Here is a 27,973-nt window from a genome sequence, read left to right as displayed (position 1 = left end):
AGGGGCTGATGCCTGTAATCCCAACACTTTGGGAGGCCGAGGTGGGCGGATCACTTGAAGCCAGGAGTTCGAGACCACCCTGGCCAACGTTGTGAAACCCTGTTCCTACCGGGGGTAAAAAAAAATCCAGGAGTGATGGCGCGCGCCTGTAATCCCAGCTACTCGGGAGGCTGAGGCAGGAGAATCGCTTGAATCCGGGAGGCAGAGGTTGCAGTGAGCTGATACTGCGCCACTGTACTCCAGCCTGGGCAACAAGAGCGAGACTCCGTCTCAAAAAAAAAAAAAAAAAAGTTCCTTCCGTAGTTCTCATGCAAGGGAGGGGTTCGACTTGCAACCGACCTGAAACCAAGCACTGGCGCAAGATTTGCTCAAGCCCCTCCTCTTGGCCAAACTTTCCGGAGGGGAAGGCTTTCCGAGGAAACGAAAGCGAAATTGAACCGGAGCCATCTTGGGCCCGGCGCGCAGACCCGCAGAGTTTCCTGTGCCGACGCCTCGGGCTACTTGCAGTGCGAAGCAGCAGGGGTGTGGGGGCCTCGAGGGGCTGGCGCGGCCCAGCGGTCTGGCCAGGCTCGTGCCGCCGGCGGGTCGGGTCGGGTCGGGCAATGCCTCTCGGGCGCCATGAACCCGCGGCAGGTAAGCCGGGCCGGCCAGGCAGGCCCTGGACCTTCGCCGCCGTCTGGGCTTGTCTTATAACCTCACGGGCTTTGTGTTGGTGTGCATAGCGTGTGCTGTCTTGTGAGTGTGTGTGTGTGTGTGTGTGTGTGTGTGTGTCGTCTTGCCAAGCAGCATTGCTGGTTTAGGAATTTGTGCGTCTTGTGAGTGTTAGAGTGTGTGTGGGGGGTGTGTGTGTGTTTGTGTCTGTGTGTGGGTGTGTGTGTGGTCTTGCCAAGCAGCATTGCTGATTTAGGAATTTGTGAATTTGTATCCTGCTTATTAATTCTGCAGAATGGAGCAGTGAGTGAAGAGGGCTTGAGGGAAAATGCGCCCCCATCTGAGTAGGAAGGCCTGAGCCCATGTCAAGGCAGACACCCGTCTCCCTTTCTGCTAGGGCCCCTTGGGAACCCCCTACCCCCGCTTTAGCACCATTTGAACAACTTTCGGACTCTGAGCAGCGCACACTATCCTCAGCGTACCCTATCCCCCTCCGGAAGGCCTTCCGGGAGTTAAAAATGGCCCTTCTTAAGCTGTAGGAGAAAGCTTGTTAACCGCTTTATAAATTATAGTTAAAAACTGGAAAAACACAAATGTCCTTCAGCAGGTTAACAGATAAACTGCTGAGCAGTGAGGAGGACCTACTGTTACAGGTAACAACACGGGTGATTCACAAGTGCGTTATGCTAAGCACGAGAGGCCAGACTCAAAAGACTGCATACTATATGAGTCCATTTATATGACATTCTGGAAAAAACACAGAGTTATAGGGATGGAAAGTGGATCCGTGGGTGCCAGGGACTGGGTATCGCGGAAGAAGTTGATTGTTGAGTGGCATGAAAAAACTTTTTAGGGAAATAGAAATGTTCTATATCTTGATTGTGGTGGCGATTGTCAAAACTCATAAATTTATACACTTAAAAGGATAAATTTTACTGTATCTAAATTATATACCTCAATTTCGTTAAGATATACATACATACCACTCCTTTGAAAGGATTCGGGATGCCTGCCTTGAAGGAAAAGCATTTCTGCACAGGTATCAGTGTATGACACTGTGGAACCTGTGTGGTAAAGGCAAAGGGGGTAGTGCTTATCTCTTGGTCTGGTAGTGAGACCAGATCAAAGTGAAATTTGGGGAGCAATGAATGTTAAACAACTTGTTATGTAATTTGCATAGAGGCGATGCTGAGAGATTTAGAAATGATCACTATGGGTTGCTTGCTCACTTTCTTGCTCTCCTATTCAGTAGCTTTCCAAATGGCTGTTCTCAGTGGTGGCTTGGTTTTTAGGGGACTTAAGGGGGCAAAAAGAAAAATTAATCTCTCCCTCTCCCTCTAACCCTACTGCCCTAAGATATCCTTTAGCAAATTTATATATCCTTTCTTTTCTCTGTGTTCATTCCAGTGTGCACACACACACACATTCATGGATTTTCTCTTTTTGTTTAGGGGAAAAAAATTATAATGTACATATTATTCTACAACTTTTTGTTGTTTTATTTAACATATGGTTCCTAAATTATCCCCAGATGAATACAAATACATATGACACATTTTGAAAAAATAAAATAACTGACCGGGTGCAGTAGCTCATGCCTGTAATGCCAGCACTTTGGGAGGCCAAGGAGGGCGGATCATGAGATCAGGAGATCGAGACCGTCCTGGCCAGCATGGTGAAACCTCGTCTCTACTAAAAATACAAAAATTAGCTTGGTGTGGTGGCACGTGCCTGTAATCCCAGCTAAGGCAGGAGAATCACTTGAACCCGTGAGGCGGAGATTGCAGTGAGCTGAGATCATACTGCACTCCAGCCTGACTGCAGTAAGCCGAGATCACGCCACTGCACTCCAGCCTGGCAACAGAGCGAGACTCCGTCTCAAAAAAAAAAAAGAAAAATAAAAATAACTGTGTAAGTACTATTCCATAGAATGAATGTATCATAATTTAACTCTTCTATAGACAGGCATTAAAATATTTTCCAGATTTGGGCCAAGAGTAGCAGTTTAAAAAACATTTAGCTTTTAACTGACTTTAGCCACTTTGAAACACAGTTTTTTTTTTCCCAAGGTCACTCAAAGAGCTAATAGGAGAACATCTAAGCTCTGGGAGCCAGCACTCACTCTACACACATTTGCCTCTGTTCCTAGCAATATGGTGGGCGCGAGGGTGCAGCAAGAGGAACAAGGAAGAAGATATGATTGCTTGCATAGCGCATAGCGGCATCTTGTTCATGCAGTCATTAATTCAACAAATGTTTGTTGAGAATCAACTTTGTGCCAAGTGCTAGGGAGGCAGAGATGATTGAAGCATAGTCCTTGATCCCAGGAGCTCACCGTGGAATCAACTGAAGCCCCTCATCAATACTGTGTTGGGAATGTTGAGAATAGAGAGTTGAGTATAACTTGTAGGACACCTAATGTTAATTACCTTTCAGACACTACAATCTGTGTGTGCCATTAAAAAAAAAAAAAAAAATCCGTAACTCTTATACAAGGTAAAGTAAATGGTCTAACAGGTACTGAGTGGGAGAAGCTCAAGGAGTGGAAACCCCAAGGGCTGAAGAAGGTGGGAATCAAGGAGTTTCTTGAAGCAAGTGGCATTTAAGGAGCTCTATAAGGAAAGGGTCAGAGTTGTGATAGGTGGCGGTGGAGGGAGATGTGCCACCTGGATTGGCATGTAGAGGGATAGGAAGATAGAGGCCGTTGCAGTGGCCCAGTAAGAGGTAATGAGGGGCTGGAACTGAAAGAAGACATGTAAGAGACAGTACAGAGGTGGCAGACAAGGCGGGACTTAGCAACTACCTGATTAGATCCAGGAGATGAGGCCAGGAGGCGGGCAGCAAAGATGACTCAGGTTTCTAGCCTTGGTAGGCTAGGAGGAGAGTGATGCCATTAGCAATAAGAACTACAGGAGAAGGAGCTGAGTTTGAGGGGATCTGTTAATTTGGTTCAGAATATGTGCTTCTTGAATTATGGCAGGATATTTAAGTGGACAGATTGTCAACATAGTTGGAAATTCAGATCTTAAGCTCCCACACAAGGTAGTGGCTGGACATAGTAGATTTGAGTGTTTTTGCCTCAGAGGGCTAGTTTAGGTTCGGGCAGTGATTAAAGCAACCTAGGAAATAAATTATAAAGGAAGAAGAGGTCCTTAAAACCTTGGAGACTGATTATATAAAGGGTGGAACTGTTAATACAGTAGCTATTAAAAAATTATAAGGGGTGGGAAAAAGGGACAAAGAAGAAAAAGTGAAAGACCTTTGGTGCTGTGTCACCAAACCCTGGGAGGAGAATTTTTTAAAAGAAGAGCGCTCAATCCACAGTGCACTAACGCATGTTTGTTAAACAGAATGGACCACCACACAGCGAAGACCAACTGAAGTTGAAGAGAAGGAATTTTTATGGGCCCTGTTAGCATAAGTCAGGGTCCTTCTCCAGTACCATTGGGAAGCTTTGGAGAAGAAAAGGGGTACAGTGGGCCTTGGGTGGAGAAGGGAACTGACATGAGATCCAGGTGGGGTGAGGAGGTACGTGAAGTCAGAGTGGGGAAGAATCAGGGTGGCTGAATGGCGGCTTCGCCAGGGTCATGCGAGGAGCAGGTTTTACCAGAGTAAGGAGCGGAAGTTGTAGAAACACAGGGAAGTCACCATCAGAAAAGAGCGGGAGTCAAGAAACGATGGCCCACAGGTACAAACTACCTGTTTTTATAAATAAAACTTCATGGTAAATGAATTGTAAATAAAGGTTTGGTTATTGTGTGAGGCTGTTTTTGCGCTACAGTGGCAGAGCTATCTGGCCCTTTATAGAAAAAGTTTGTCAGCCACTGTAAAAGAGTTGCAGGATTTGAGGTCTTGGTGTGATGGCCTAGGTTACAGTCATAGTGAGATTGAAGGAGTAGCTAGACAAGCCAATTGTGTGGCAGAAAGGTAGAGATGGAGATTACTAGGTTAAGGATCCCTGTAGCCAGGGCACCGTGAGAGTGATTGACAAGAATGCTAAAATCCCCTAAGTGTGTCAGGATGTGGAAGAGTAGAAGGCTAGAGTTATGTAAGAAAGGGTCCCAGCTCTACCTGTGCAGCCTTCAGGAGAGTCTGAGGAGGGGGTGGTGAGTGTGAGCAAATGTTGCCAGAATCCCTCCTCCCAGTCTGCAAGCCCCAGGGAAAGGAAGCAAGGTATTTACTGACACCCCCAGGCTTGTAAGTACTTCTTGGCTCCATCACCCTCCAATGAACAGCCCTGGGGAGAAGACAGTACTGGTTTACAGGTGGGTGGGTGGGGAAAGGGGTCACAGGTGCTCGGTGTTGTGGTAAATGTGCAGATGAGAACATGGGGTTGCTTATGCCCTGTCCGTCAGGGTTCAGAAGAACATGCGGTGGAAGCAGCTATGGGGAGGTAGCTAGGGAAGGAGGGCTGGTCTGAGGTGGTGAGGAGCAGATGCTGCCAGTTCCACACATCCAGGAGAGCCTGGGTGGTTTGGGCAAAAGTCTCTGGCATCCCTTCTGAGCCTGGGTACCACACTGAAGAGTGAGGACAGTGTGCCATTTTTATCAGGAAACCCTCCAGCTCCCTGAAAACCGAATTCTGATCCTCCCGGGATGGCAGTGGAGAGCCACAGAGATGACTCTCAGGTCCCGTGGCCTTTTCCCACCTGGAGGTTGTTTTTGTTACTGCACTGTTACAGCCTTGGAGGACTGGGGTTCAGTTTGATCCAATCAGATTTATTCTTTTGTCATAGTCATCCAAACGATAGATCTTAGAGACAGGTGGGCGGAGGTGCACTGGCTGTGCGCGCTAGTGAGCCTGACTCAAGGAGAGGTCCTCTCGTCCCTTCCCTAGTCCCGTCTCCCTTGGTTATTTCATGTGATTGTACTGGTTATTTCAGGTTTCTGTTTTTGTTTTCAAAACAAAGTAACATTTATTTGTTGTTCTAATTTTAAAAGGGTAATTGTTTTGACTAGAAAATTTCCTTCTCAACTCCCTTAAATTCCATCAAAGGGAAAAGTAAGTTAGGTTGCTGGAGAGGCTATGCTGAGGCCTCAGAACCTCTGTGCTCCTGGAAGCTCTGCGGGCTTTGCTTCCTGCCCCCCTCTCCGTGTTCCTGTTGGCAGGCCCCTAGGCAGGTTTTAGGAGGTAGGCAAGTCACCCTAGCTGAGTCATAAGCCCATGCATGGCTCAATTGCCTTCTCAGCCCATCAAGGGCTGTTCCACAGGCAGCAAAGGGAGGGGCCTCCACAGGTTCACCACTGCAGCCCTAATTCATTTTCTTTTCTGCTGTCTTATTCTGCAGGGGTATTCCCTCAACGGATACTACCCCCATCCACTTCAAGGCTATGAGCACAGAAAGCTCAGATACCAGCAGCCTGGGCCAGGATCTTCCCCCAATAGTTTCCTGCTTAAGCAAATAGAGTTTCTCAAGGGGCAGATCCCAGAAGCGCCGGTGATTGGAAAGCAGACACCATCACTGCCACCTTCCCTCCCAGGACTCCAGCCAAGGTTTCCAGTACTACCTGCCTCTAGTACCAGAGGCAGGCAAGTGGATATCAGGGGTGTCCCCAGGTGCGTGCATCTCGGAAGTCAGGGGCTCCAGAGAGGGTTCCAGCATCCTTCACCACGTGGCAGGATTCCGCCACGGAGAGGTGTTGATTGCCTTTCCTCACATTTCCAGGAACTGAGTATCAACCAAGATCAGGAACAAAGGATCTTAAAGTTCTTGGAAGAGCTTGGGGAAGGGAAGGCCACTACAGCACATGATCTGTCTTGGAAACTGGGGGCTCCAAAGAAAGAAATCAATCGAGTTTTATACTCCCTGGCAAAGAAGGGCAAGCTACAGAAAGAGGCAGGAACACCCCCTTTGTGGAAAATCGCGGTCTCCACTCAGGCTTGGAACCAGCACAGCAGAGTGGTAAGACCAGACGGTCATAGCCAAGGAGCCCCAAACTCAGACCCAAATTTGGAACCTGAAGACAGAAACTCCACATCTGTCTCAGAAGACCTTGAGCCTTTTATCACAGTCTCAGCTCAGGCTTGGAACCAGCACAGCGGAGTGGTAAGACCAGACGGTCATAGCCAAGGAGCCCCAAACTCAGAGCCGAGTTTGGAACCTGAAGACAGAAACTCCACATCTGTCTCAGAAGACCTTGAGCCTTTTATCACAGTCTCAGCTCAGGCTTGGAACCAGCACAGCGGAGTGGTAAGACCAGACGGTCATAGCCAAGGAGCCCCAAACTCAGAGCCGAGTTTGGAACCTGAAGACAGAAACTCCACATCTGTCTCAGAAGACCTTGAGCCTTTTATCACAGTCTCAGCTCAGGCTTGGAACCAGCACAGCGGAGTGGTAAGACCAGACGGTCATAGCCAAGGAGCCCCAAACTCAGAGCCGAGTTTGGAACCTGAAGACAGAAACTCCACATCTGCCTTGGAAGATCCTCTTGAGTTTTTTGACATGGCTGAGATCAAGGAGAAAATCTGCGACTATCTCTTCAATGTGTCTGACTCCTCTGCCCTGAATTTGGCTAAAAATATTGGCCTCACCAAGGCCCGAGATATAAATGCCGTGCTAATTGACATGGAAAGGCAGGGGGATGTCTATAGACAAGGGACAACCCCTCCCATATGGCATTTGACAGACAAGAAGCGAGAGAGGATGCAAATCAAGAGAAATACGAACAGTGTTCCTGAAACCGCTCCAGCTGCAATCCCTGAGACCAAAAGAAACACAGAGTTTCTCACCTGTAATATACCCACATCAAATGCCTCAAATAACATGGTAACCACCGAAAAAGTGGAGAATGGGCAGGAACCTGTCATAAAGTTAGAAAACAGGCAGGAGGCAAGACCAGAACCAGTAAGACTGAAACCACCTGTTCATAACAATGGCCCCTCAAAAGCAGGGTATGTTGACTTTGAAAATGGCCAGTGGGCCACAGATGACATCCCAGATGACTTGAATAGTATCCGCGCAGCACCAGGTGAGTTTCGAGCCATCATGGAGATGCCCTCCTTCTACAGTCATGGCTTGCCACGGTGTTCACCCTACAAGAAACTGACAGAGTGCCAGCTGAAGAACCCCATCAGCGGGCTGTTAGAATATGCCCAGTTCGCTAGTCAAACCTGTGAGTTCAACATGATAGAGCAGAGTGGACCACCCCATGAACCTCGGTAAGAGACCACCCAGGACTGTACCTAGGGTTGGGGTCAGGTGCTCTTGCTCCTGACGCAGTCTTGGCTAGTTTGTGAGCAGTGCCATTTGGTGGCGCCTATCTTTTCCTCCTTCCCTGCTGCCTTTTAGCTAAATCCCCCTTGATTGGCCCTTTCTGCAGATGTTGAGCAGGGAATATAGACCTTGGACCAGCCAGAATCTTGGCTGAACAAGGGGGAGGTTGACTCTGTTGACTGTAATGAAGCTTCTTCAGAAATGATTGGTTTTGGCCATACGCGGTGGCTCATGCCTGTAATCCCAGCACTTTGGGAGGCCGAAGCAGGCATATCACGACGTCAGGAGTTTGAGACCATCCTGGCCAACATGGTGATACCCTGTCTCTACTAAAAATACAAAAATTAGCCAGGCGTGGTGGCACGTGCCTGTAGTCCTAGCTACTCAGGAGTCTGAGATAGGAGAATCACTTGAACCCAGGAGGCAGAGGTAGCAGTGAGCTGAGATTGCTCCACTGCACTCCAACCTGGGCCACAGAGCGAGACTCCGTCTCAAAAAAAGAAATGATTGGTCTTGAGGGTCAGGGGCAGTGGCTCACGCCGGTAATCCTGGTACTTTGGGAGGACAAGGCAGGTAGATCACGAGGTCAGGAGTTTGAGACCAGCCTGGCCAACATGGTGAAACCCCATCTCTACTAAAAATATAAAAATTAGTCGGGGGTGGTGGTGCTTGCCTGTAATCCCAGCTACTTGGGAGGCTGAGGCAGGAGAATGCTTGAACCTAGGAGGTGGAAGTTGCAGTGAGCTGAGATGGTGCCACTGCACTCCGGCCTGGGTGACAGAGCGAGACTCCATCCCAGAAAAAAAAAAATGATTGGTCTCCATGCATCAGCATCATGCCTGCCTCCTAAGGCCAGAGGTAATAAAGACTTAACTCCCTTCTATAGGCCTTCCCGTCCTCCCTAAGCTGTTTCTGAGAGAGGTGCAGGAGCAGGTGGGTTGGGGCAGGCTGTATACACAGAGTAGGGGGTGGGTTGTGCTGCTAAGCATCTGCAGGTCCACAGTCCCCCCTCTGCATAGCTGCTGGGGGGAAAGGATGGAGGAGCGCATGCACGGCTGCCTGCCTGCCTATTGAAGGTGGTGGTTCTAATTTTATACACCTCCTCTGCACAGATGGGTGGGCTAGCACTTGCTGCCACTCCTGAGCTGTGAAGTCAGCAATTACCTCACTCAGATAGCTGGTCAGGCCCTACACTGTAGGTCCTAATAGGCCAGTGGACAGATTGAGGAAAACAGGAGCTGCTGAAGGGCATAAAAGAGAGCAAAACCACTGAAGCTGAGTGGCTGCAGCTGTAGCCAAAGAAAGAGCCACTAGGATGGGGGAGAATTCCACTGACCTTTATGTTTACATAGCCTGATTTCTAGGGGTGTAGATTCCTGGCTAGGGCCCTTATTCCTTGTCTTGACTGTCTTCATGATAACAATTTGGCATTTCAGAAGAGCTGTTAAGAGAAGGGGATGTGTGTGTCCAAAAGCTGGCAAGGCCAGAGCTGGATTGTTTGGGGTAGAGACTGGATGGCCATCATTCTCTTTTGTCTCCATCCTTCCTCCCTAGAGTTGGAGGAAAGCAGTGGATTTTGTGGTTAATCATTCTTTGGACTCACACTATAAGAAACATTGGTGCCATGTTCAAATATATCAGAAGACCTAGGAAATAAGAAAGACCTACTTTTCTAAATGAAATCGCAGACTGAGCAACGAGCTCACCACATTTGAACGCTTGAACAAAGGGGGGGCCTAGGCTAAGTCCAGAAGCCTAGAACAAATGCTTTTTTATTTTCTACATAACAAGGGGAAATTCCTTGTTATGTAGAAAATAGCTTGAGACAAATGGAGCTATAGAGTGACTCTTAACAAACTACAGTGATACAGGTTTAGGGACAAAAGCCAGCCACTAATAAGTGGCAAATGCCTGATCCCCCTAGGTAGTGGGGAGCGTGAGACTGGGTTATAAGAAGCCTTCACTATCTTTTAGGACCCTCCCTTGAGGAAGCCAGTCTATCACAGTTGCTTTAGAATGAAGGTCTTTTGGTTGCTCACAAGACTGTAATGGCGATTTTTGGCCCATCAATTTTGTGTGGGGGGAGTTTATGTTAATTCATTGTTAAAAGATAGTGGGTTTCCCTTGAGCTAGTTTCCTATCATCTGTGCCTATGTTTGCTTCACTGAGCTATGGGGAAAGAGTCACTGGCTGCTTTGTTTACAAAAAGAAAGGACAGGCTGAACCTTAAGTAGCAGGAAGGAGTTCCTTGGCCTGTCCTTCATCTCGCCCACAAGTCAAAAGTCCCTTAGCGTAGCAGAAAATTCCAGGTTGAAGGTCTCTTTGGAGAAGGCAGAAGGAATGACTTAGACTCCTGTTCACACATCTAACCACTTTCCGTCAAGATTTAAATTCCAGGTTGTCATCAATGGCCGAGAGTTTCCCCCAGCTGAAGCTGGAAGCAAGAAAGTGGCCAAGCAGGATGCAGCTATGAAAGCCATGACAATTCTGCTAGAGGAAGCCAAAGCCAAGGACAGTGGAAAATCAGAAGAATCATCCCACTATTCCACAGAAAAAGAATCAGAGAAGGTAGGTGTCCTCCTGCCATCTGGGAGGCTATCAGTTCCCTGTCAGTGTCTGGATTGTAACTGACTCCCCTGAAGTAATGCCAGCCTAAAGAACTGACACTCTCTCGGAGTCAGCTTCCCACTGTTCCCTCTACCCTACCTCGCCAGCCCATCTTTCCTCTTCTCATATCCAGCTCCTCTCTCTGCTCCTTCCCAACATAATTGGATTTACAGAATTTCAGAGTTGAAAGAGACCTGAAAGGTTATTGAGGCCAATCTCCTCTCTTGGAAGATATGGAATGAGAGCCCCCGTAGCTCCTTTAACTTTGGAAAGCCAACCCGTTGACAGTTGGTGGGAAGAAAGTCCCCCATCCCCATCCCCTCTTCTGTGATGGACTAACCAGTGTTTTCTTAGTTTTGTTTTCTTCTTGTCTCTCATTTTCTCTAGACCACAGAGTCCCAGACCCCCACCCCTTCAGCCACATCCTTCTTTTCTGGGAAGAGCCCCGTCACCACACTGCTCGAGTGTATGCACAAATTGGGGAACTCCTGCGAATTCCGTCTCCTGTCCAAAGAAGGCCCTGCCCATGAGCCCAAGTATGTCCCACGTGTCCTCTATCCAGCTGAGGTTTTCTCAAAAAGAAAGAGACACATTTTCCTCCTTGCCTCCTCAGGGATGGCAGATTGACCAATTTCTCCTGTTTCAAAATGGGGTAAGGAGGGCTCTAAGGGCCTGGTCGCTGCTTGTGAGGCAGAGAATTAGGGATTAGGAATTCAAAGGGAATTCCTGGCCCACTCTATCTTTTCTACAAGCACTGGGGAGGTTCATGGCTTGGAGGTCACTCACTGTTGGTGGGACAGAAAGGTACAGGACCTGAGAAGCTGTCTGCCTGTGGGTTTGTAGACTCACATATTCAAGAGAGGTGTTCCTGGAACAGGTGAAACTAGGTTGATGCTTAAATGTTGAAAGGGGTCAGCCAGGCTAAGAGACACTGGCTGTTCAAGGCAGAAGTGACTGCATGAGATGTGACTGCACAGAGGTGATGTGTTCAAGGAAATTACCAGTAGTGGAGGATGGCAGCCTGGCAAAGGCTAGATCAGGCTCGTCAATCAAAATCATTTTAATCCTTCTACTTGCTTCATCTCCTATCAGGTTCCAGTACTGTGTGGCAGTGGGAGCCCAAACTTTCCCCAGTGTGAGTGCCCCCAGCAAGAAAGTGGCAAAGCAGATGGCCGCAGAGGAAGCCATGAAGGCCCTGCATGGGGAGGCAACCAACTCCATGACTTCTGATGACCAGGTAGGGCATTTTCCTACTCAAAAGATACAGGCCATTTTTAGCAACTGAGTGGTTTGAGATTGCCAGTGACTCCCTCGACATTTCCTGAAGTGTTTACGGCTCCTCTGTTTGACGGATTCTCCTTTAGCCCGAAGGTATGATCTCAGAGTCACTTGATAACTTGGAATCCGTGATGCCCAACAAGGTCAGGAAGATTGGCGAGCTCGTGAGATACTTGAACACCAATCCTGTGGGTGGCCTTTTGGAGTACGCCCGCTCCCATGGCTTTGCTGCCGAATTCAAGTTGGTCGACCAGTCTGGACCTCCTCACGAGCCCAAGTGAGTGTCCTAGTCCTGGCTAATGCATGTGTCACCAGTTGGGGCGGTCTGTAACCCAGGGAAAACAAGGGTGTGCTTTAGCTGTGTAGGACAGAAGGGGCGAGTTGAGGGAAACAAGTCCAGCCCTGTCTCCATGGCCTCTTAGAAGACAATAGACTTGCCAAGAGTGAATGTGTTCACTCTTCCAATAAGCATGATCCTTTTTAATTTTTTGACTTTTTAATTTTTAAAGGAATGTATATGTACATTAAAAAATCAGTCAGGCCAGACATGTCACACGCCTGTAATCCCAGCACTTCGGGAGGTTGAGGCAGGTAGATTACCTGAGGAGGAGTTTGAGACCAGCCTGACCAATATGGTGAAACCCTGTGTCTACTAAAAATACAAAAATTAGCTGGGCGTGATGGCAGGCGCCTGTAATTCCAGCTACTCAGGAAGCTGAGACAGGAGAATTGCTTGAACCTGGGAGGTGGAGGTTGCAGTGAGCTGAGATCGCGCCACTGCACTCCAGCCTGGGCAACAGAGTGAGACTCCATCTTGAAAAAAATCATTTAAGCTGATTGAAAAAGTAGTCATTTCAATGAAAAGTCTCATTTCTGTCTCAGACTTCCAGTTTCTCTCCCCAGACCCATATACTACTATAGTCATGCATTAGCAACTGGGATGCGGTCTGAGAAACATGGTTTTGTTGTTGTGAGAACATCAGAGTGTATTTATATAAACCTAGATGGTATGGGCTCCTACACACGTACAGGCTGTATGGTACGGCCTGTTGCTCCTAGGCTGCAAACCTGTACAGCATGTAACTATAGTGAATACTGTGGGCAGCTGCAACCCACTGGTAAGTATTGGTGTCTCTATCTAAACAGAGAAAAGACAGTAAAAAGACAGCATAAAGGATAAAAAATACTACACCTGTATAGGGCGCCTGCCATGAATGGAGCTTGCGGGACTAGAAGTTGCTGTGGGTGAGTCAGCCAGTGAGTGGAGAGTGAATGTGAGGGTCTAGGACATGACTGTACACTAGTGTAGGCTTTGTAAACACTGTTCACTTAGACTAACTACATTTATTTAAAATAGTTTTCTTTAATAATAAATTAACCTTAGCTTACTGTAATTTTTTTACTTTATAAACTTTTTTATTTTTTGTTTCTTTTGTAATAATACTTAGCTTAAAACACAAACATGTACTGCTATCCAAAAATATTTCCTTTGTTTATATCCTTATCCTATAGTCTTTTTTCTGTTTTTAAATTTTATTTTTTTTTAAACTTTTTAAACTTTTTTCTTAAAAGCTAAGATGAAAATACATTAGCCATTAGCTTAGGCCGACACAGGGTCAGGATCCTCAGTATCACCATCTTCCACCTCCACGTTTGTCCCACTGGAAGGTGTTCAGGGGCAATAACATGCATAGGAGCCGTCATCTCCTATGGTAACAGTGCTTTCTGGAATACCTGCCTGAGGCTTTTTTTAGTTACTTATTTTTCTAAAAGTAGAAGGAGTATACTCTGAAATAATGATAAAAATATAGTAAATACATAAGGAGCGTGCAACCTAGATCCCTTGCATGCACAGTTCACAGTAGAGTTCGCACTGCCTATGAGAATCTCATGCTGCTGCTGATCCGACAGGAGGCGGAGCTCGGACCGGAATGCCTGCTTGCCCGCCACTCACCTCTTGCTGTGTGCCCAGGTTCCTAACGGGTTACAGACCCCTGCACTTGGTGATAAGAATTTTTCAGCTCCATCATAATCTTATGGGACCCCTGTCATATGTGTGATTTGTCATTGAACAAAACATTGTTATGCAGTACGTGACTATACCAGTTTCTTGAGTCTTTCTAGAAATTGCTATGCATAACTAGCACATTTTCCCTTTTGTCTTTTTAAACAGATATGTCTTCTGTTTTACATGTTGACTGCTTTACTTACCAGACTCCTTGCATAGCTGCATAATATTTCATTGAATAGAAGCTGACAAATTCAGTTTCTCAGAAAGAAATATTTAATAGGACTTAGGAACAGAAATGATGTATTGGGTGGCTGCAAGACGGTGGATCCCTGCACTTATCCTCCAGAAAGTATGCTTCCTATAGAGACTTTTTTGGTTAAACACGCAGCTGGTCACACTTTATACTTTCTTGTGAAACTTATGAGCACTAGCTGGCGGGGAGGCTTGGTAGAAATCTTTGTGTGGAGTTATTTATGCTACCAAACACCTTGGGATGCGGGAGTCAGATATTGGTAGTCATGGTGGTTTTGCATCAAGATGGCATCATTCTTGCCATGCAACAGGCATGTTTTCTTAATCTCTAAGGTCTATCACAAAGTGGAAAAGCAAGGTGTAAAGTGAGGGGAGAGGTGAAGATTGTATATGGCTAGAATATTTTCTTGAAGGATCGAAAAAACTGGCAACTGTGTTTGCTTCTGGGGAAGGAGGGACACTTTAAAACTTACAAAATGCTATCTTGTTACTTTAAATTTGTCTCTCCTTAATAGGAGTAATGTCAGCCGGGCATGGTGGCTTACGCCTATAATCCCAGCACTTCGGGAGGCTGAGGTTGGTGGATCATTTGAGGTCAGGAGTTTGAGACCAGCCTGGCCAACGTGGTAAAACCCCATCTCTACTAGAAATACAAAAATAGCTGAGCATGGTGGTACGCGCCTGTAATGCCAGCTACTCCAGAGGCTGAGGCAGGAGAATTACTTGAACCTGGGAGGCGGAAGTTGCAGTGAGCTGAGATTGTGCCACTGCAATCCAGCCTGGGTGATGGAGTGAGACTCCGTCTCAAAAAAAAAAATAGAAGTAATGTCATTTCATGTATTCATATTTATGTGTTATTTGCATTTCCTTTTCTGTGAACCACCTGCTCTTATCCTTTTCCAGTTTTCTTTCAGATTGTTACTCTTTATTGATACGTAAGAACTTTTAACATAATTTTTTAAAGTAGCCCTTTGCCCAACATGACCCAATTTAGAACACACATCTGCCCACTGTTTAAGCCATCTGGAAAAGGAGAGGCCCAGTCCCTCTCCAGCTGCTCTTCTACTACTTCATATCCTTCGCTTTCAATAAGCATCTCCTTATCTTTAAGCACAGGCCTTCACATGATAGGTTCAGTTCATTTCCTCCTTCTCTTCTGTGAAATCTTCTATGAAATCCTTTCTAGGACTTCAAGTCAGCCATTCATTGAGAATGTAAGAACTCACTATGAACTAGATTGAAGATATGAAAAAATGTTGCCCAAGTGCGTAGCAGACATATAGCCATAGCAGTATTGAAATGTGCCATCAGGCCGGGCGTGGTGGCTTACGCCTATAATCCCAGCACTTTGGAAGGCCGAGGCGGGTGAATCACAAGGTGAGGAGATCGAGACCATCCTGCTAACATGGTGAAACCCCGTCTCTACTAAAAAATACAAAACGTTAGCCAGGCGCGGTGGCGGGCGCCTGTAGTCGCAGCTACTCGGGAGGCTGAGGCAGGAGAATGGCGTGAACCCGGAAAGTGGAGGTTACAGTGAGCTGAGATTGCGCCACTGCACTCCAGCCTGGATGACAGAGCGAGACTCCAAAAAAAAAAAGAAGAAAAAGAAATGTGCCATCAGAGGTGAATGCAGAGTGCTGTGGGGACACAGAGGGCACTGCCGCCAGTGTCTGCCAGGGAGTTGAGGAAGGTTGCATAGAGAGGGGAAATGCTAATTGAGTAACTACGTTTCTTAATAACATACTCTCGTTCGTTCTTAATGTGAATTATGCTGGGTCTTCTTTTTTTCCTTTCTCTCTACTCTTGTTGGTGACATTAACTAATTTTTTGACTTTTTTTTTCTTTCTTTCTTTTTTTGGAGGTGGAGTCTCACTCTGTCGCCCGGGCTGGAGTGCAATGGTGCAATCTCTGCTCACTGCAACCTCCACCTCCCGGGTTCAAACAATTCTCTTGCCTCAGCCTCCCGAGTAGCTGGGATTACAGGCATCTGCCACCACATCTGACTAACTTTTGTGTTTTTAGTAGAGACAGGGTTTTGGCCAGGCTAGTCTTGAACTCCTGACCTCAGATGATCCGCCCGCCTCGGCCTCCCAAAATGCTGAGATTACAGGCATGAACCACCACGCCGGCCATGACTTTTAATATCTAAATGCTGGAGACCACTCAGAGCTCCAGATTCCTCCGTCTAGTTGCTTACTTGTCACTTCTCTTTGGATGAACGTCCCGAATCTGACATGTCCAAAGCAGAACTCTTGGGTTTTGCCCCCTTCACTTCATTTCCCTCCAGTCTTTCCCAGCTCAGTAAGTGATACCACTGTCTGCCCAGTGGCTCCAGTCAGAAACCTGAGGATCATCTTTTCCTCTACCTCCTTTACCTCCTTTGTCAACTCATCCTTAAGTCCTATTAGTTATACTTAGAATTTCTATCCCATATCCCTTCCTGTTCTTTCTACCTCCAGTGTCAGCACTCTAATCCAAGCCACTATCTCATCTAGACTGTCAAAATAGCCTCCTAACTGATCTTTCTACTTTATTTACTCAACGCTTATTTATGGAGTATCTTCTTTATTTTTTTTTTAGAACAGGAGCCAAACATTAACCAATTGTCACCTAAAAAAATGTAAGATCTCATATTTGATAAGTATTCCAAAGGGCTCGAGTTGCAGTGAGAATCAGTTATAGCACAATTTGACTCAGTAAGCAGAGGGGGAAGGGCTGCCCCAAGAAGTACTGCCTGAGCTGGGACTTTAAGGATAATGAAGAGAGAGAGACCAAGGGTTCTAGGTGAAGGACACTGTTAAATCCTGTGGTGGAAGAAGAGCAGAGCTGGCAAAGGGGCTGAGAGGAGGCCCTTACGGGTGAAGCAGAGAGCACAAGGGAAGGCTGGCACTAGAGGATATTAGAGAGGTAGTCAGGGTGGCCCACCAGGGCCTGCCTTGTTTAGTCACGTTAGTGCTTTGACCACAAAAGCAGTGGAGAGCTGTTGAAGGTTTTTAATAAAGGACTGTGACTTGCCCTTTTCCCACACTCTTGTCCCTTTTCCAGCATTTTTCTTCTTAATTTTCTTTCCTTTGCTGAGAGAACCATTTCAGACCTTTGCCTCTTTCTTCAGATTTCCACCCATACCCCGTTCCTCACTTTCAACTACCTTACTTCACACTTAATTGAAAAAATAGCAGTAAGCATACAAGAAATACCTTATCTTTCCATTACCAAACTACCCCACTACCTCCATCTGTACCAGCAAGAGTGAAGGACGTATCCCTCATCCTATCCCTGTGTCCTGGATCCCCCATCCCTCTCATCTGCTCTAAGACTTTACCACTTTGGTTGTCTCCTCTCCCCTCATCTGTAGCATCTCCGTCTCAGATCATTCCCACCAGCCTTGAAACATGCCCATGACCGTCTTTTAAAAACCTTCCCTCTACCCCATATCTTCCTGCAGCTACCATCTCATTTCTTTGCTTCTCTTACAGCCAAACTTCTCAGAGTTATTCATACTCATTGTCTTCACTTTAACTCATTTCACTAAAAAGGCCAACCACTAGCCACATGTGGTTATTGAGCACTTGAACTGTGGCTAGTGTGCTGTGGCACTGAATTATTAATTGCATTGTAATTAACGTAAATTCAGTAGCCCCATGTGGCTAGTGGCTACCATATTGGATAGCACAGCTCTAAAGGGTTCTAGTTGCGTAATTAACAAACTTTTTTTTTTTTTTTTTTTTTTTTTTTTTGAGACGGAGTCTCGCTCTGTCGCCCGGGCTGGAGTGCAGTGGCCGGATCTCAGCTCACTGCAAGCTCCGCCTCCCGGGTTCCCGCCATTCTCCTGCCTCAGCCTCCCGAGTAGCTGGGACTACAGGCGCCCGCCACCTCGCCCGGCTAATTTTTTTTAAATTTTTTTTTAGTAGAGATGGGGTTTCACCGTGTTAGCCAGGATGGTCTCGATCTCCTGACCTCGTGATCCACCCGTCTCGGCCTCCCAAAGTGCTGGGATTACAGGCTTGAGCCACCGCGCCCGGCCGAACAAACTTTTATCATGTATGTAAATATATCATACTATTATAAAACTTTGCACATAAGAGTTCATATTCTTTTCAAACACATAGGGCAGTCATGAAATTCTCCTGGATCCCTGAGGTAAAGATCCTACACAATCTGTCCCTGACCCCCTTCACCATCCTCTTTTCACGCCACTGTCCCTCTCATTCTGAACTTAAGCCCACTGGCCTGCACGAGCCTGCCAGCATGGGCAAAGAAAGGAGTGAAGGCATTCAGTTGCTTCGGATCATCAAGGAACAGTGAGAAACTCCATGTGGTTGAACATAAACGTTGATTCATTTTACTGTCCGAGCTGCTAAGTCTTGAAACTGAAGCCTCGGTTGTATGCAGTTTGAGTATCCAAAGCTGGGTTCTCAGCCAATAGATTAGGATCTGGTTGAAAGCTAGGATTCTTGATGCCTTGTCTGATACATTTCCAAGCTGTTTTGCTTCACCGTGCCCTTCCCTCTGTGTTTGTGGAAATTCCCGGCCGGAGCAGTAGAAGCCACCTCCCTGCTCCACTTGGGCACTTTATTATCAGCACAGCTCATGGGCCCAGGATCCATTCCTTAACCCAGAGTTAGCTCAAGCCTGCCAGGAGTTGCAAAACAACTCCCAGAAAAGCCTGGGTGCCTGGCCTAAGGCCGACCTTGACCTAATGACCTTTCCAGGTCAAGTCCCCTTGAGCTAATAGGAAGTAAATGAGGGAATGGAGTTGGGTGCTTTAAAAATCAGTGTATGAAGTAAGAGTCCAAGTTGGTAACGGTATCTGGTCAGAATTTTATAACATGATTTTATCATATCCCGTTTTACAGCCACTTTCAATATGTGGCAGGTGATACTGGTTTTCCGTTTACAATAGTGATACGAAGTTTCCTATTTCAGTGTGTTTACATTTTTATCTCTTTTTTCATACCTAGTATTACAGATATTTACATTTTTAAAGAGTCTGTTTATTTATTTTAGAGATGGGGTTCTTGCTCTCGCCCAGGCTAGAGTGCAGTGATAGGATCATAGCTCACTGCAGCCTTGACCTCCAGGGCTCAGGTGATCCTCTCACCCCAGCCTCCCGAGTAGCGAGACTACAGGCACACACCACCATGCCCAGCTAAATTTTTTTTTTCTTTTTTAAAGAAACAGGAGTCTTGCTATGTTGCCTGGGGGATTACTATGTTGCCCAGGCTGGTTTTGAACTCCTGGCCTCAAGTGATCTCCCACCTTAGCTCCTCAAGTTGCTGGGATTACAGGTGTGAGCCACAGTGGCTGACTCTAAGAAGTCAATTTAGAGAAAAATATTAAGTAATAGTCCAAGTGATACCTGGATCTGGCACAAATCATGTGGCGATTCATGAATGACCAAAATCTAGGACATGCTGCCTTAGAAACAGCTTCTGTTTGACAGGTCCATATGTTTGCAAGACCGGCCACATCTTCAGCAAAACTAACCCTTCCTTGGAACAACTGTCAGGATCTGGCGCTTGTCTTCATTCTCTGCTTCTCATCCCAAAGGTTCGTTTACCAAGCAAAAGTTGGGGGTCGCTGGTTCCCAGCCGTCTGCGCACACAGCAAGAAGCAAGGCAAGCAGGAAGCAGCAGATGCGGCTCTCCGTGTCTTGATTGGGGAGAACGAGAAGGCAGAACGCATGGGTTTCACAGAGGTAACCCCAGTGACAGGGGCCAGTCTCAGAAGAACTATGCTCCTCCTCTCAAGGTCCCCAGAAGCACAGCCAAAGACAGTTAAGACGTCTACTTTTGGTGCCTTTTTTGGGGGTGGGGGGTCCTCCTAACTTCTCTCTAAGTGGAGGTGGCTCTTGCTGTCATGCGAGTTATTCCTAGGCTTTACTTTTAGCCTCAAGAGAGCATATAACTGGGACACTAGATATAAGAAGGAAAAGATGACTCACACGACAAGTAGAGCTTGATCTCCCTGCCATGGTGAATATGGTGGACGCAGCCTCAGCTTTGTGGTGCTGACACAGCCTCCTTTCCCCACAGCTCCCTCTCACTGGCAGCACCTTCCATGACCAGATAGCCATGCTGAGCCACCGGTGCTTCAACACTCTGACTAACAGCTTCCAGCCTTCCTTGCTCGGCCGCAAGATTCTGGCCGCCATCGTTATGAAAAAAGACTCTGAGGACATGGGTGTCGTCGTCAGCTTGGGAACAGGTGAGTGAGGCTGAGTCATGCCGCCTCCTGTGGCGCCTGAAAGCAGGTCCCTCTCCTCCTCCCCTGGAGTCCATGCAAGTCCAAGGCAGGGAGAAGAGACTCATTTTAGCTGCAGTCAATTCAGAGTGAGGAATGAGTTAGTTCCTAGAGGAGAGAATATGGGAGTCTAGGATCTGAGAAGTTGAGGCTGTTTCTGCCTTGAAGCTTTCAGAACAAATAGCCATCATCCTGTTTGTCATCAGTTTCCTTCCATTATTCTATTTCTGTTTTAAACACCTTCCTAGGGAATCGCTGTGTGAAAGGAGATTCTCTCAGCCTGAAGGGAGAAACTGTCAATGACTGCCATGCAGAAATCATCTCCCGGAGAGGCTTCATCAGGTGAGCGAGATCAGAGCTGTGGCCTGGTTGCCCGGCTCTGGAGAGCTCCAGTTCCCTGTCGCACGTGGCTCTGACATGGCCTCTCTGAATCCCCCTCAGACAGACGGGTCATGATGTGGCAGTGGCAGCCTTTGCTTTTCACCCGTCCATTTGAACCTGTCTGGTGGAATCCATCCCCTCTGTGACCTGAGCTGCCTCCCACTACTCCGCGTGGTTTTAAATGCTGTCCTTTTTTCTGCTAACTCTGCTGCTTCATGTCCTTTTCGGAAAACACAAAATGACCTTTTAGTCCTCAGGGCCTTGGGGATGAGGCAGCTTTCCATTTCTATTTGAGGACCTACACAACCTTGATGCCCCTGCCAGCTTTCTCCTCTAAGTCACCTTTTCTTTAATTTATGAAGGGAGAGACTTGGAAAGGAGCAACAGCTTCCTGTAGTCCTTGAATCAGTTTGCTCTGCCCTAGAATCCCTGTAGCTGCCATAGCGAGGAGCCCTCAGCAGAAATGAAGGAGACCCAAAAGGCTAACTAAGCTTTATGAAATGCTGGGGTCTCCCCTGGAGAATTTCCACCTGAGAAACTGTGAAAGGTCTGCAACATTGAGGCTTTTCCTTACTTGCTCATTTGGAGGTCCGATTATAGAAGCAACTGTTTTTCCCAGAATTGAACCTACCTTCCTAACCAGACTTTGTTTTTGTAGGTTTCTCTACAGTGAGTTAATGAAATACAACCCCCAGACTGCGAAGGATAGTATATTTGAACCTGCTAAGGGAGGAGAAAAGCTCCAAATAAAAAAGACTGTGTCATTCCATCTCTATATCAGGTCTGTACAGTTCTTGTTGCTGCCAGGGTGGGCCCTGCCAGGCTGTTAGAATTGGGTATCCGAATGCTCTCTTGGCCTGTAAATCGGACCTCATACAATAAGCCACACTCCACCGTGGGTTTGAGGTCCATATTCAGGTGTAGAATGACTCACGTGTACTGCTGTCCACCTCCAGTCTCCCATGGTAGGCCTTAGAAAACGTCCATTGCTTCTGTCACATCTAGTTGTTCTGGAGCCCCATGAAACTGCAGATTTCCCACAGGTGAGTTTTAACAGCCACCCCTGTTTTTCAGCACCGCTCCATGTGGAGATGGTGCCCTCTTTGACAAGTCCTGCAGCGACCGTGCTATGGAAAGCACAGACTCCCGCCACTACCCTGTCTTTGAGAATCCCAAACAAGGCAAGCTCCGCACCAAGGTGGAAAACGGTGAGTGATACATGCCCCCGCCTCCTTTTTGCAAAAGGCTCTGCAAGACCCCGGGCCCCCAAGTCTCTGCAAGGCTGTTAGGATTTTACCATTAGTCACTGGGCACAGAGGTGCTGTTTACAGGAAAGGGAAGACCTGGGTGGGGAGCTGTGTGGTAAGATCAAGGTTCTATTTTGAATGTGTTAGTTTGGGAGACCTTGGAGATCCCCAAGTCAAATAGGAAGTGGGGGTTCCCATGTGAAGCTTAGAGGAGGGAGCTTGGCTGGAAATAGAAATATGGGAGTCATCCCCCTATAGGGTCTTCATGGCCACGGGAATGCATAGGATCGCCTCGAGAAAGGGGGGAGGAAATGAAGAGTGCGGCACAACCCAGCCCTAAGGAGGTGACAGATGAGGATGCCAAGTGCCCGGGTCCCTCCTGTCTAGCTGGCAGTTGACTCTGCATTGTCCACTGGCTCCTTCTCTCCTATCCTCTCCTGTCTCCTTACTGTCTCCTCACATCCACTCCATTGCGTTCAGGCCACGTCAGCAGTCATGATGGTGGTCCTGAAACCCTGCTAAATACCCTAAAGTATAGACACAGTTACGTGGAGCCAGTGCTCCACTCCTAGGTGTATGCTCCAGAGAGATGGAGACCTGTGTCCACGCGGAAACTAATATGTGAATGTTCATGGCAGCGTTACTCACAAGAGCCAAAAAAGTGGAAACAACCCAGATGTCCATCAGCTAATGGATTCATAAATAAAACATCAAGTATATCCATAAATTGAGTATTATTTGGCCATAACAAGAAGTGAAGTGCTGATACATGCTTACGATATGGATGCACTTGAAAACTTGATGCCAAATGAAAAAAGCCAGTCACAAAAGCTCCCATATTGTATGATTCCATTTATATGAAATGTCCAGAATAGACAAATCCATAGAGACAGAAAGTAGATGAGTGGTTGCCAGGGCCAGGAGTGGGAGGGTTGGAGAGATGAGGAGTGACTGCTCCAATGGGTAGAAGGTTTCTTTTTGGAGCGATGAAATGTTCTAAAATTGACTGTGGTGACAGTTGCAGAAGTCTGTGAATATACTAAAAACGACTGAATTGTATGCTTTAAATGGGTGAACTGTATGGCATGTGAACTATATTTCAGTAAAGCTGTTTTTTTTTTTTAAACCCTATGGTGGTTTCCCACTGCACTGCATATACAAGCAAAACCTGCTGTGATCATCCGGCCTCCTCTCATGCCACTTTCCCCATTCCTCGCATATGCTGTGTCCACACTGGCTCTCTGTCTGCCCCCTAAACAGCCAATCCGCTGGCTGCCTTGGGGCCGTTGCTTTTGTCCTGTGTGCCTGAAACACTCTTACTCCAGCTGTCCTTCTCCTCCATGTCTGGGTTCCCCTGCTGCTGCTGTCCCAGGAGGTTCCCCCTGTGGTCCTCCGTCATAGCTCCCTCAAAGCCTTCAGAGCACTATCAGCCTGTGGAATTCTTCTGTATGTACTGGCTACTGGTTTAGTGTCTGTTCTCTCCCCTTTCAATCTCCTCACCACTGTAGATGTTTTAGGAGGACAAGCATCTTACTTGGTTTTGCTAACCAAGTTCTTTCCCAGCACCAAGCATAGTGCCTGGCACATAGCAGATGCTGTGAAATATGTGAAGAATGAATGAATGTTGCCTGTGGCTCAAGCTTAAGGAGGATAAAAACCACGCCAGGGAGTGGTTTGGTCCACTGGCCCCTGTAAGTCTGACCCAAGTCTCTCACATAGGAGAAGGCACAATCCCTGTGGAATCCAGTGACATTGTGCCTACGTGGGATGGCATTCGGCTCGGGGAGAGACTCCGTACCATGTCCTGTAGTGACAAAATCCTACGCTGGAATGTGCTGGGCCTGCAAGGGGCACTGTTGACCCACTTCCTGCAGCCCATTTATCTCAAATCTGTTACATTGGGTAAGATGTCTGCCTTGGGATCTGGAACTGGTCTGTCGTCCTTGTGCCCAAATCCCAAACGGCATGTTTTGTTGCCAGGTGTTTTGTCTCCCCTGTCAAAGTGAGCATGAGTCACCCCTCAGTTACTGGTTGTCCAGTCTGCTGTGGTAGGGAGATCCTGGGTAGCCCTGGTCAGAAGGTGCTTCCTAACAAGGCAGCTGTTTCTCTTTCTTGACAACTGCATTTTGTACCTCCAAAATCCCCACACGCCCCTGCCTCTTAACAGCATTTGGTGCAAACACAGGTATATGTGTTTCTCTTTTTTGTACACAGGTTACCTTTTCAGCCAAGGGCATCTGACCCGGGCTATTTGCTGTCGTGTGACAAGAGATGGGAGTGCATTTGAGGATGGACTACGACATCCCTTTATTGTCAACCACCCCAAGGTGCTATAACCCCCGTTCTATTTTCCCTGACATTTTTCTCCTTTTCAAGCAGTCACGTAAATAGAGGAAAAATGTACAATGTGAGCAAGGGGAGCATTGCCCGCAGTGGTAGCCCACATTGGAACATTGCCCCCAGGGGAACACTGCCCGCAGTGGTAGCCCACAAGGGAACATTGCCCACAGTGGCCCACCACCACCATTTGTTGGTGTCCCAAGAACTTTAACTGTCTTCCTTTTGGATGCCAAGGGCTTTCCTTCTCTTAGTCTGGAATTAATCTGAATCGAGGTGGAGTTAGTATGTCTAGAGTGTGCTCTGTCTTAGCCAAACAGAACCCTAAATACAGGAGAAAGATCATGACTCTGCATTTCCTCTTTGCTATAAGTCTCGAGTCCCTGCTTCAGAATCTTATTCCTGAAAGGTTTCCATCTTTCTCCCATTGCTTCTGGGATTCCTAGGTTGGCAGAGTCAGCGTATATGATTCCAAAAGGCAATCTGGGAAGACTAAGGAGACAAGCGTCAACTGGTGTCTGGCTGATGGCTATGACCTGGAGATCCTGGACGGTACCAGAGGCACCGTGGATGGGTAAGGAGACAGGAGAGCGCAGTGAGGACCAAGCCTCTGCCCTGACTTGCAAGGGTGCATCATACCTCTGCAGTCTCAGGGCTTGAGAGCCACCTTCCCTGCCACGGTTTCTCCACTGTGAGCTCCTCATCTTACAGGTCCCAGGTGAATAATGAGTGCTTTTGTTTCTCTAGGCCACGGAATGAATTGTCCCGGGTCTCCAAAAAGAACATTTTTCTTCTATTTAAGAAGCTCTGCTCCTTCCGTTACCGCAGGGATCTACTGAGACTCTCCTATGGTGAGGCCAAGAAAGCTGCCCGTGACTACGAGACAGCCAAGAACTACTTCAAAAAAAGCTTGAAGGATATGGGCTATGGGAACTGGATTAGCAAACCCCAGGAGGAAAAGAACTTTTATCTCTGCCCAGTATAGTATGCTCCGGTGACAGATGGATTAGGGTGTGTCATACTAGGGTGAGAGAGAGGTAGGTTGTAGCATTCCTCATCACATGGTCAGGGGATTTTTTTTTCCTCCTTTTTTTTCTTTTTAAGCCATAATTGGTGATACTGAAAACTTTGGGTTCCCATTTATCCTGCTTTCTTTGGGATTGCTAGGCAAGGTCTGGCCAGGCCCCCCTTTTTTTCCCCCAAGTGAAGAGGTAGAAACCTAAGAAGTGATCTTTTCTTTCTATACTCAAAGCATACATAGTCACTGAGCACCTGCAGTCCATTTCCTCTTAAAAGTTTTTTTTTTTTTCCATTTCCTTTCCCTTTGTGTTTGCTACACTGACCTCTTGTGGTCTTGATTAGGTTTCAGTCAATTCTGGATCATGTCCGAGACTGATGATTTCTTTTGTGGATTACGCAGACCCCTCTACTTCCCCCTTCCCCTTCTGAGATTCTTTCCTTGTGATCAGAATTTCTCCTTTTCTCCCTCAGAGGGTAAAAAGGCGAACTTAAAGGATCTGGTGAAACATTTGTAAGGGTAGGAGTTGGAAACTGCAGTTCCCAGTGCCACGGAAGTGTGATTGGAGCCTACAGATAATGCCCTGCCATCCTCCCATCCTGCACTTTAGCCAGCTGCAGGGCGGGCAAGGCAAGGAAAGCTGCTTCCCTGGAAGTGTGCCCCTTTCCCCGGCAGCAGGGAAGTCTAGAACCAGCCAGACTGGGTTAAGGGAGTTGCCCAAGCCATAGCGGAGGTTTCACCCAGCAAGGTGACACAGACCACTTCCCAGGAGCACGGGCATGCCTTGGGATATTGCCAAGCTTCCAGCTGCCTCTTCTCCTAAAGCACTCCTAGGAATTTGCCCTGCAAATGCTGGGCGTGCACCCTAGCCAACGTAGGAAAAAATCCAGGACAAATCCTAGAGGGTAGAAAATCATCTCTGCTCAGATAATCATGACTTAGCAAGAATAAGGGCAAAAAATCCTGTTGGCTCACGTCACTGTTCTACCCTGCATAATATCTCTCATGACAGTGACACCAAGAGAAGTTGACTAAGTCATATGTAAATTAGGAGTGTTTAAAAGAATGCCATAGATGTTGATTCTTAACTGCTACAGACAACCTATAATTGAGCAGATTTAAAATTCAGGTATACTTTTCCATTTATCCAAGTGCTTTCATTTTTCCAGATGGCTTCAGAAGTAGGCTCGTGGGCAGAGCGCAGACCCGATCTTTATAGTGTCGACATAGAAAGCAGTAGTAGTGGGTGAAAGGACAGGTTGTCTTCAAACTCTGTGAGGTGGAATCTTTTGTCTACACCTCCATGAACATTGACTCGTGTGTTCAGAGCCTTTGGCCTCCCTGTGGAGTCTGGCTTCTGGCTCCTGTGCATTCTTTGAATAGTCACTCGTAAAAATTGTCAATGCTTGAAACTCTTTCTTTTACTCATGTTGAAGGGACTTTGTTGACTTTTAGAGTGTTGGTCATGACTCCAAGAGCAGAGCAGGGAAGAGCCCAAGCATAGACTTGAGTGCTGTGATGCCTGCGGTCCAGTTTTGTGATTCTGCTTTTACGTGTTACTTGATAACAGTCAGCTGGACACACTCAGGAGGACTACTGAGGCTCTGCGACCTTCAGGACCTGAGCCTGCCTCTCTCCTTTAGATGACAGACCTTCATCTGAGAATGTGCTGAGCCAGCACCCTCAGATGATTTCCCTCCAAACTGCTGACTAGGTCACCCTCTGTCTGGTAGAGACATTCACATCTTTGCTTTTATTCTATACCCTCGGTACTTTTGACCAAAAAATGACCAAAATAAGAAAATGCAACTTTAAAAAATAGACTAAGGATGCCTTTGCAGAACACCAAAGCATCCCAAGGAACCGGTAGGGAAATGATGCCTGTCTCCTGGGGTAGAAGAGGCCTGCTCCCTGGCTCTGGGTCTGCTGGGGGCACAGTAAATCAGTCTTGGCACCCACATCCAGGTCAGAGAGGTCTGTGGTCCTCAGCATCAGAAGGCAGCGCAGCCCCTCTCCAGGCTACAGGGTTGTCACCTGCTGAGTCCTCAAGCTGTTTGGCCTCTCTGGTCCGTCTTGGGCATTAGATTCTCCAGCAGAGCTCTGGCCAGCTGCCTCCTCTTTAACTGGGAACACGGGCTCTCACAAGATCAGAACCCCCACTCACCCCTGAGATCTTATCTAGCAAGCCTGTAGTATTCAGTTTCTGTTGTAGGAAGAGCGCGAGGCATCCCTGAATTCCATGCATCTGCTGGAAATGAGCCGTGTCAGATCGCACACCCCCGCGCCCCCATGCCCCTCTGAGTCACACGGGACAGAGGAGGCAGAGCTTCCGCCCACTGTTATCTTCAATTTCTTTGTCCAGTCTTTTGTTTTTAATAAGCAGTGCCCCTCCCCACTCTTCTTTTTAATGATTTTTGTAGTTGATTTGTCTGAACTGTGGCTACTGTGCATTCCTTGAATAATCACTTGTAAAAATTGTCAGTGCTTGAAGCTGTTTCCTTTACTCACATTGAAGGGACTTTGTTGGTTTTTTGGAGTCTTGGTTTTGACTCCAAGAACAGAGTCAGGAAGACCCCAAGCATAGACTTGGGTACCGTGAAAATGGCTGCAGTCCAGTTTTATGATTCCGCTTTTATGTGTCCCTTGATAACAGTGACTTAACAATATACATTCCTCATAAATAAAAAAAAAACCAAGAATCTGAATTCTTAGAAAGTTTTAAGTCCTGGTTTCT

General features: G+C 47.1%; 1 protein-coding gene across 4 annotated transcripts; it reads left to right on the top strand.

Moving 5' to 3' along the window:
* Window positions 1-27,950, top strand: ADAR (adenosine deaminase, RNA specific). Of its 4 annotated transcripts, none has more exons than XM_025374975.1 (16): window positions 1-633; window positions 5,940-6,530; window positions 6,819-7,810; window positions 10,250-10,433; window positions 10,860-11,008; window positions 11,565-11,709; window positions 11,894-12,027; window positions 19,564-19,711; window positions 20,049-20,220; window positions 20,505-20,598; window positions 21,296-21,418; window positions 21,712-21,845; window positions 23,604-23,786; window positions 24,099-24,211; window positions 24,668-24,795; window positions 24,969-27,950. In XM_025374975.1, the coding sequence occupies exons 1-16, from the start codon at window positions 619-621 to the stop codon at window positions 25,204-25,206; spliced, it is 3,543 nt and encodes a 1,180-aa protein (XP_025230760.1). In that variant the 5' UTR covers window positions 1-618; the 3' UTR covers window positions 25,207-27,950. The 4 variants fall into 4 exon arrangements, with proteins under 4 accessions (XP_025230760.1, XP_025230751.1, XP_025230740.1 ...); XM_025374966.1 differs by having other exon boundaries at window positions 11,837-12,027; XM_025374955.1 differs by having other exon boundaries at window positions 11,837-12,027; window positions 19,564-19,789.
* Window positions 27,951-27,973: the final 23 nt, after the last annotated feature.

Source organism: Theropithecus gelada, chromosome 1 (genome assembly GCF_003255815.1).
Source record: "Theropithecus gelada isolate Dixy chromosome 1, Tgel_1.0, whole genome shotgun sequence".
Taxonomy (NCBI): domain Eukaryota; kingdom Metazoa; phylum Chordata; class Mammalia; order Primates; family Cercopithecidae; genus Theropithecus; species Theropithecus gelada.
This window is presented reverse-complemented; position numbering and strand designations above follow the sequence as displayed.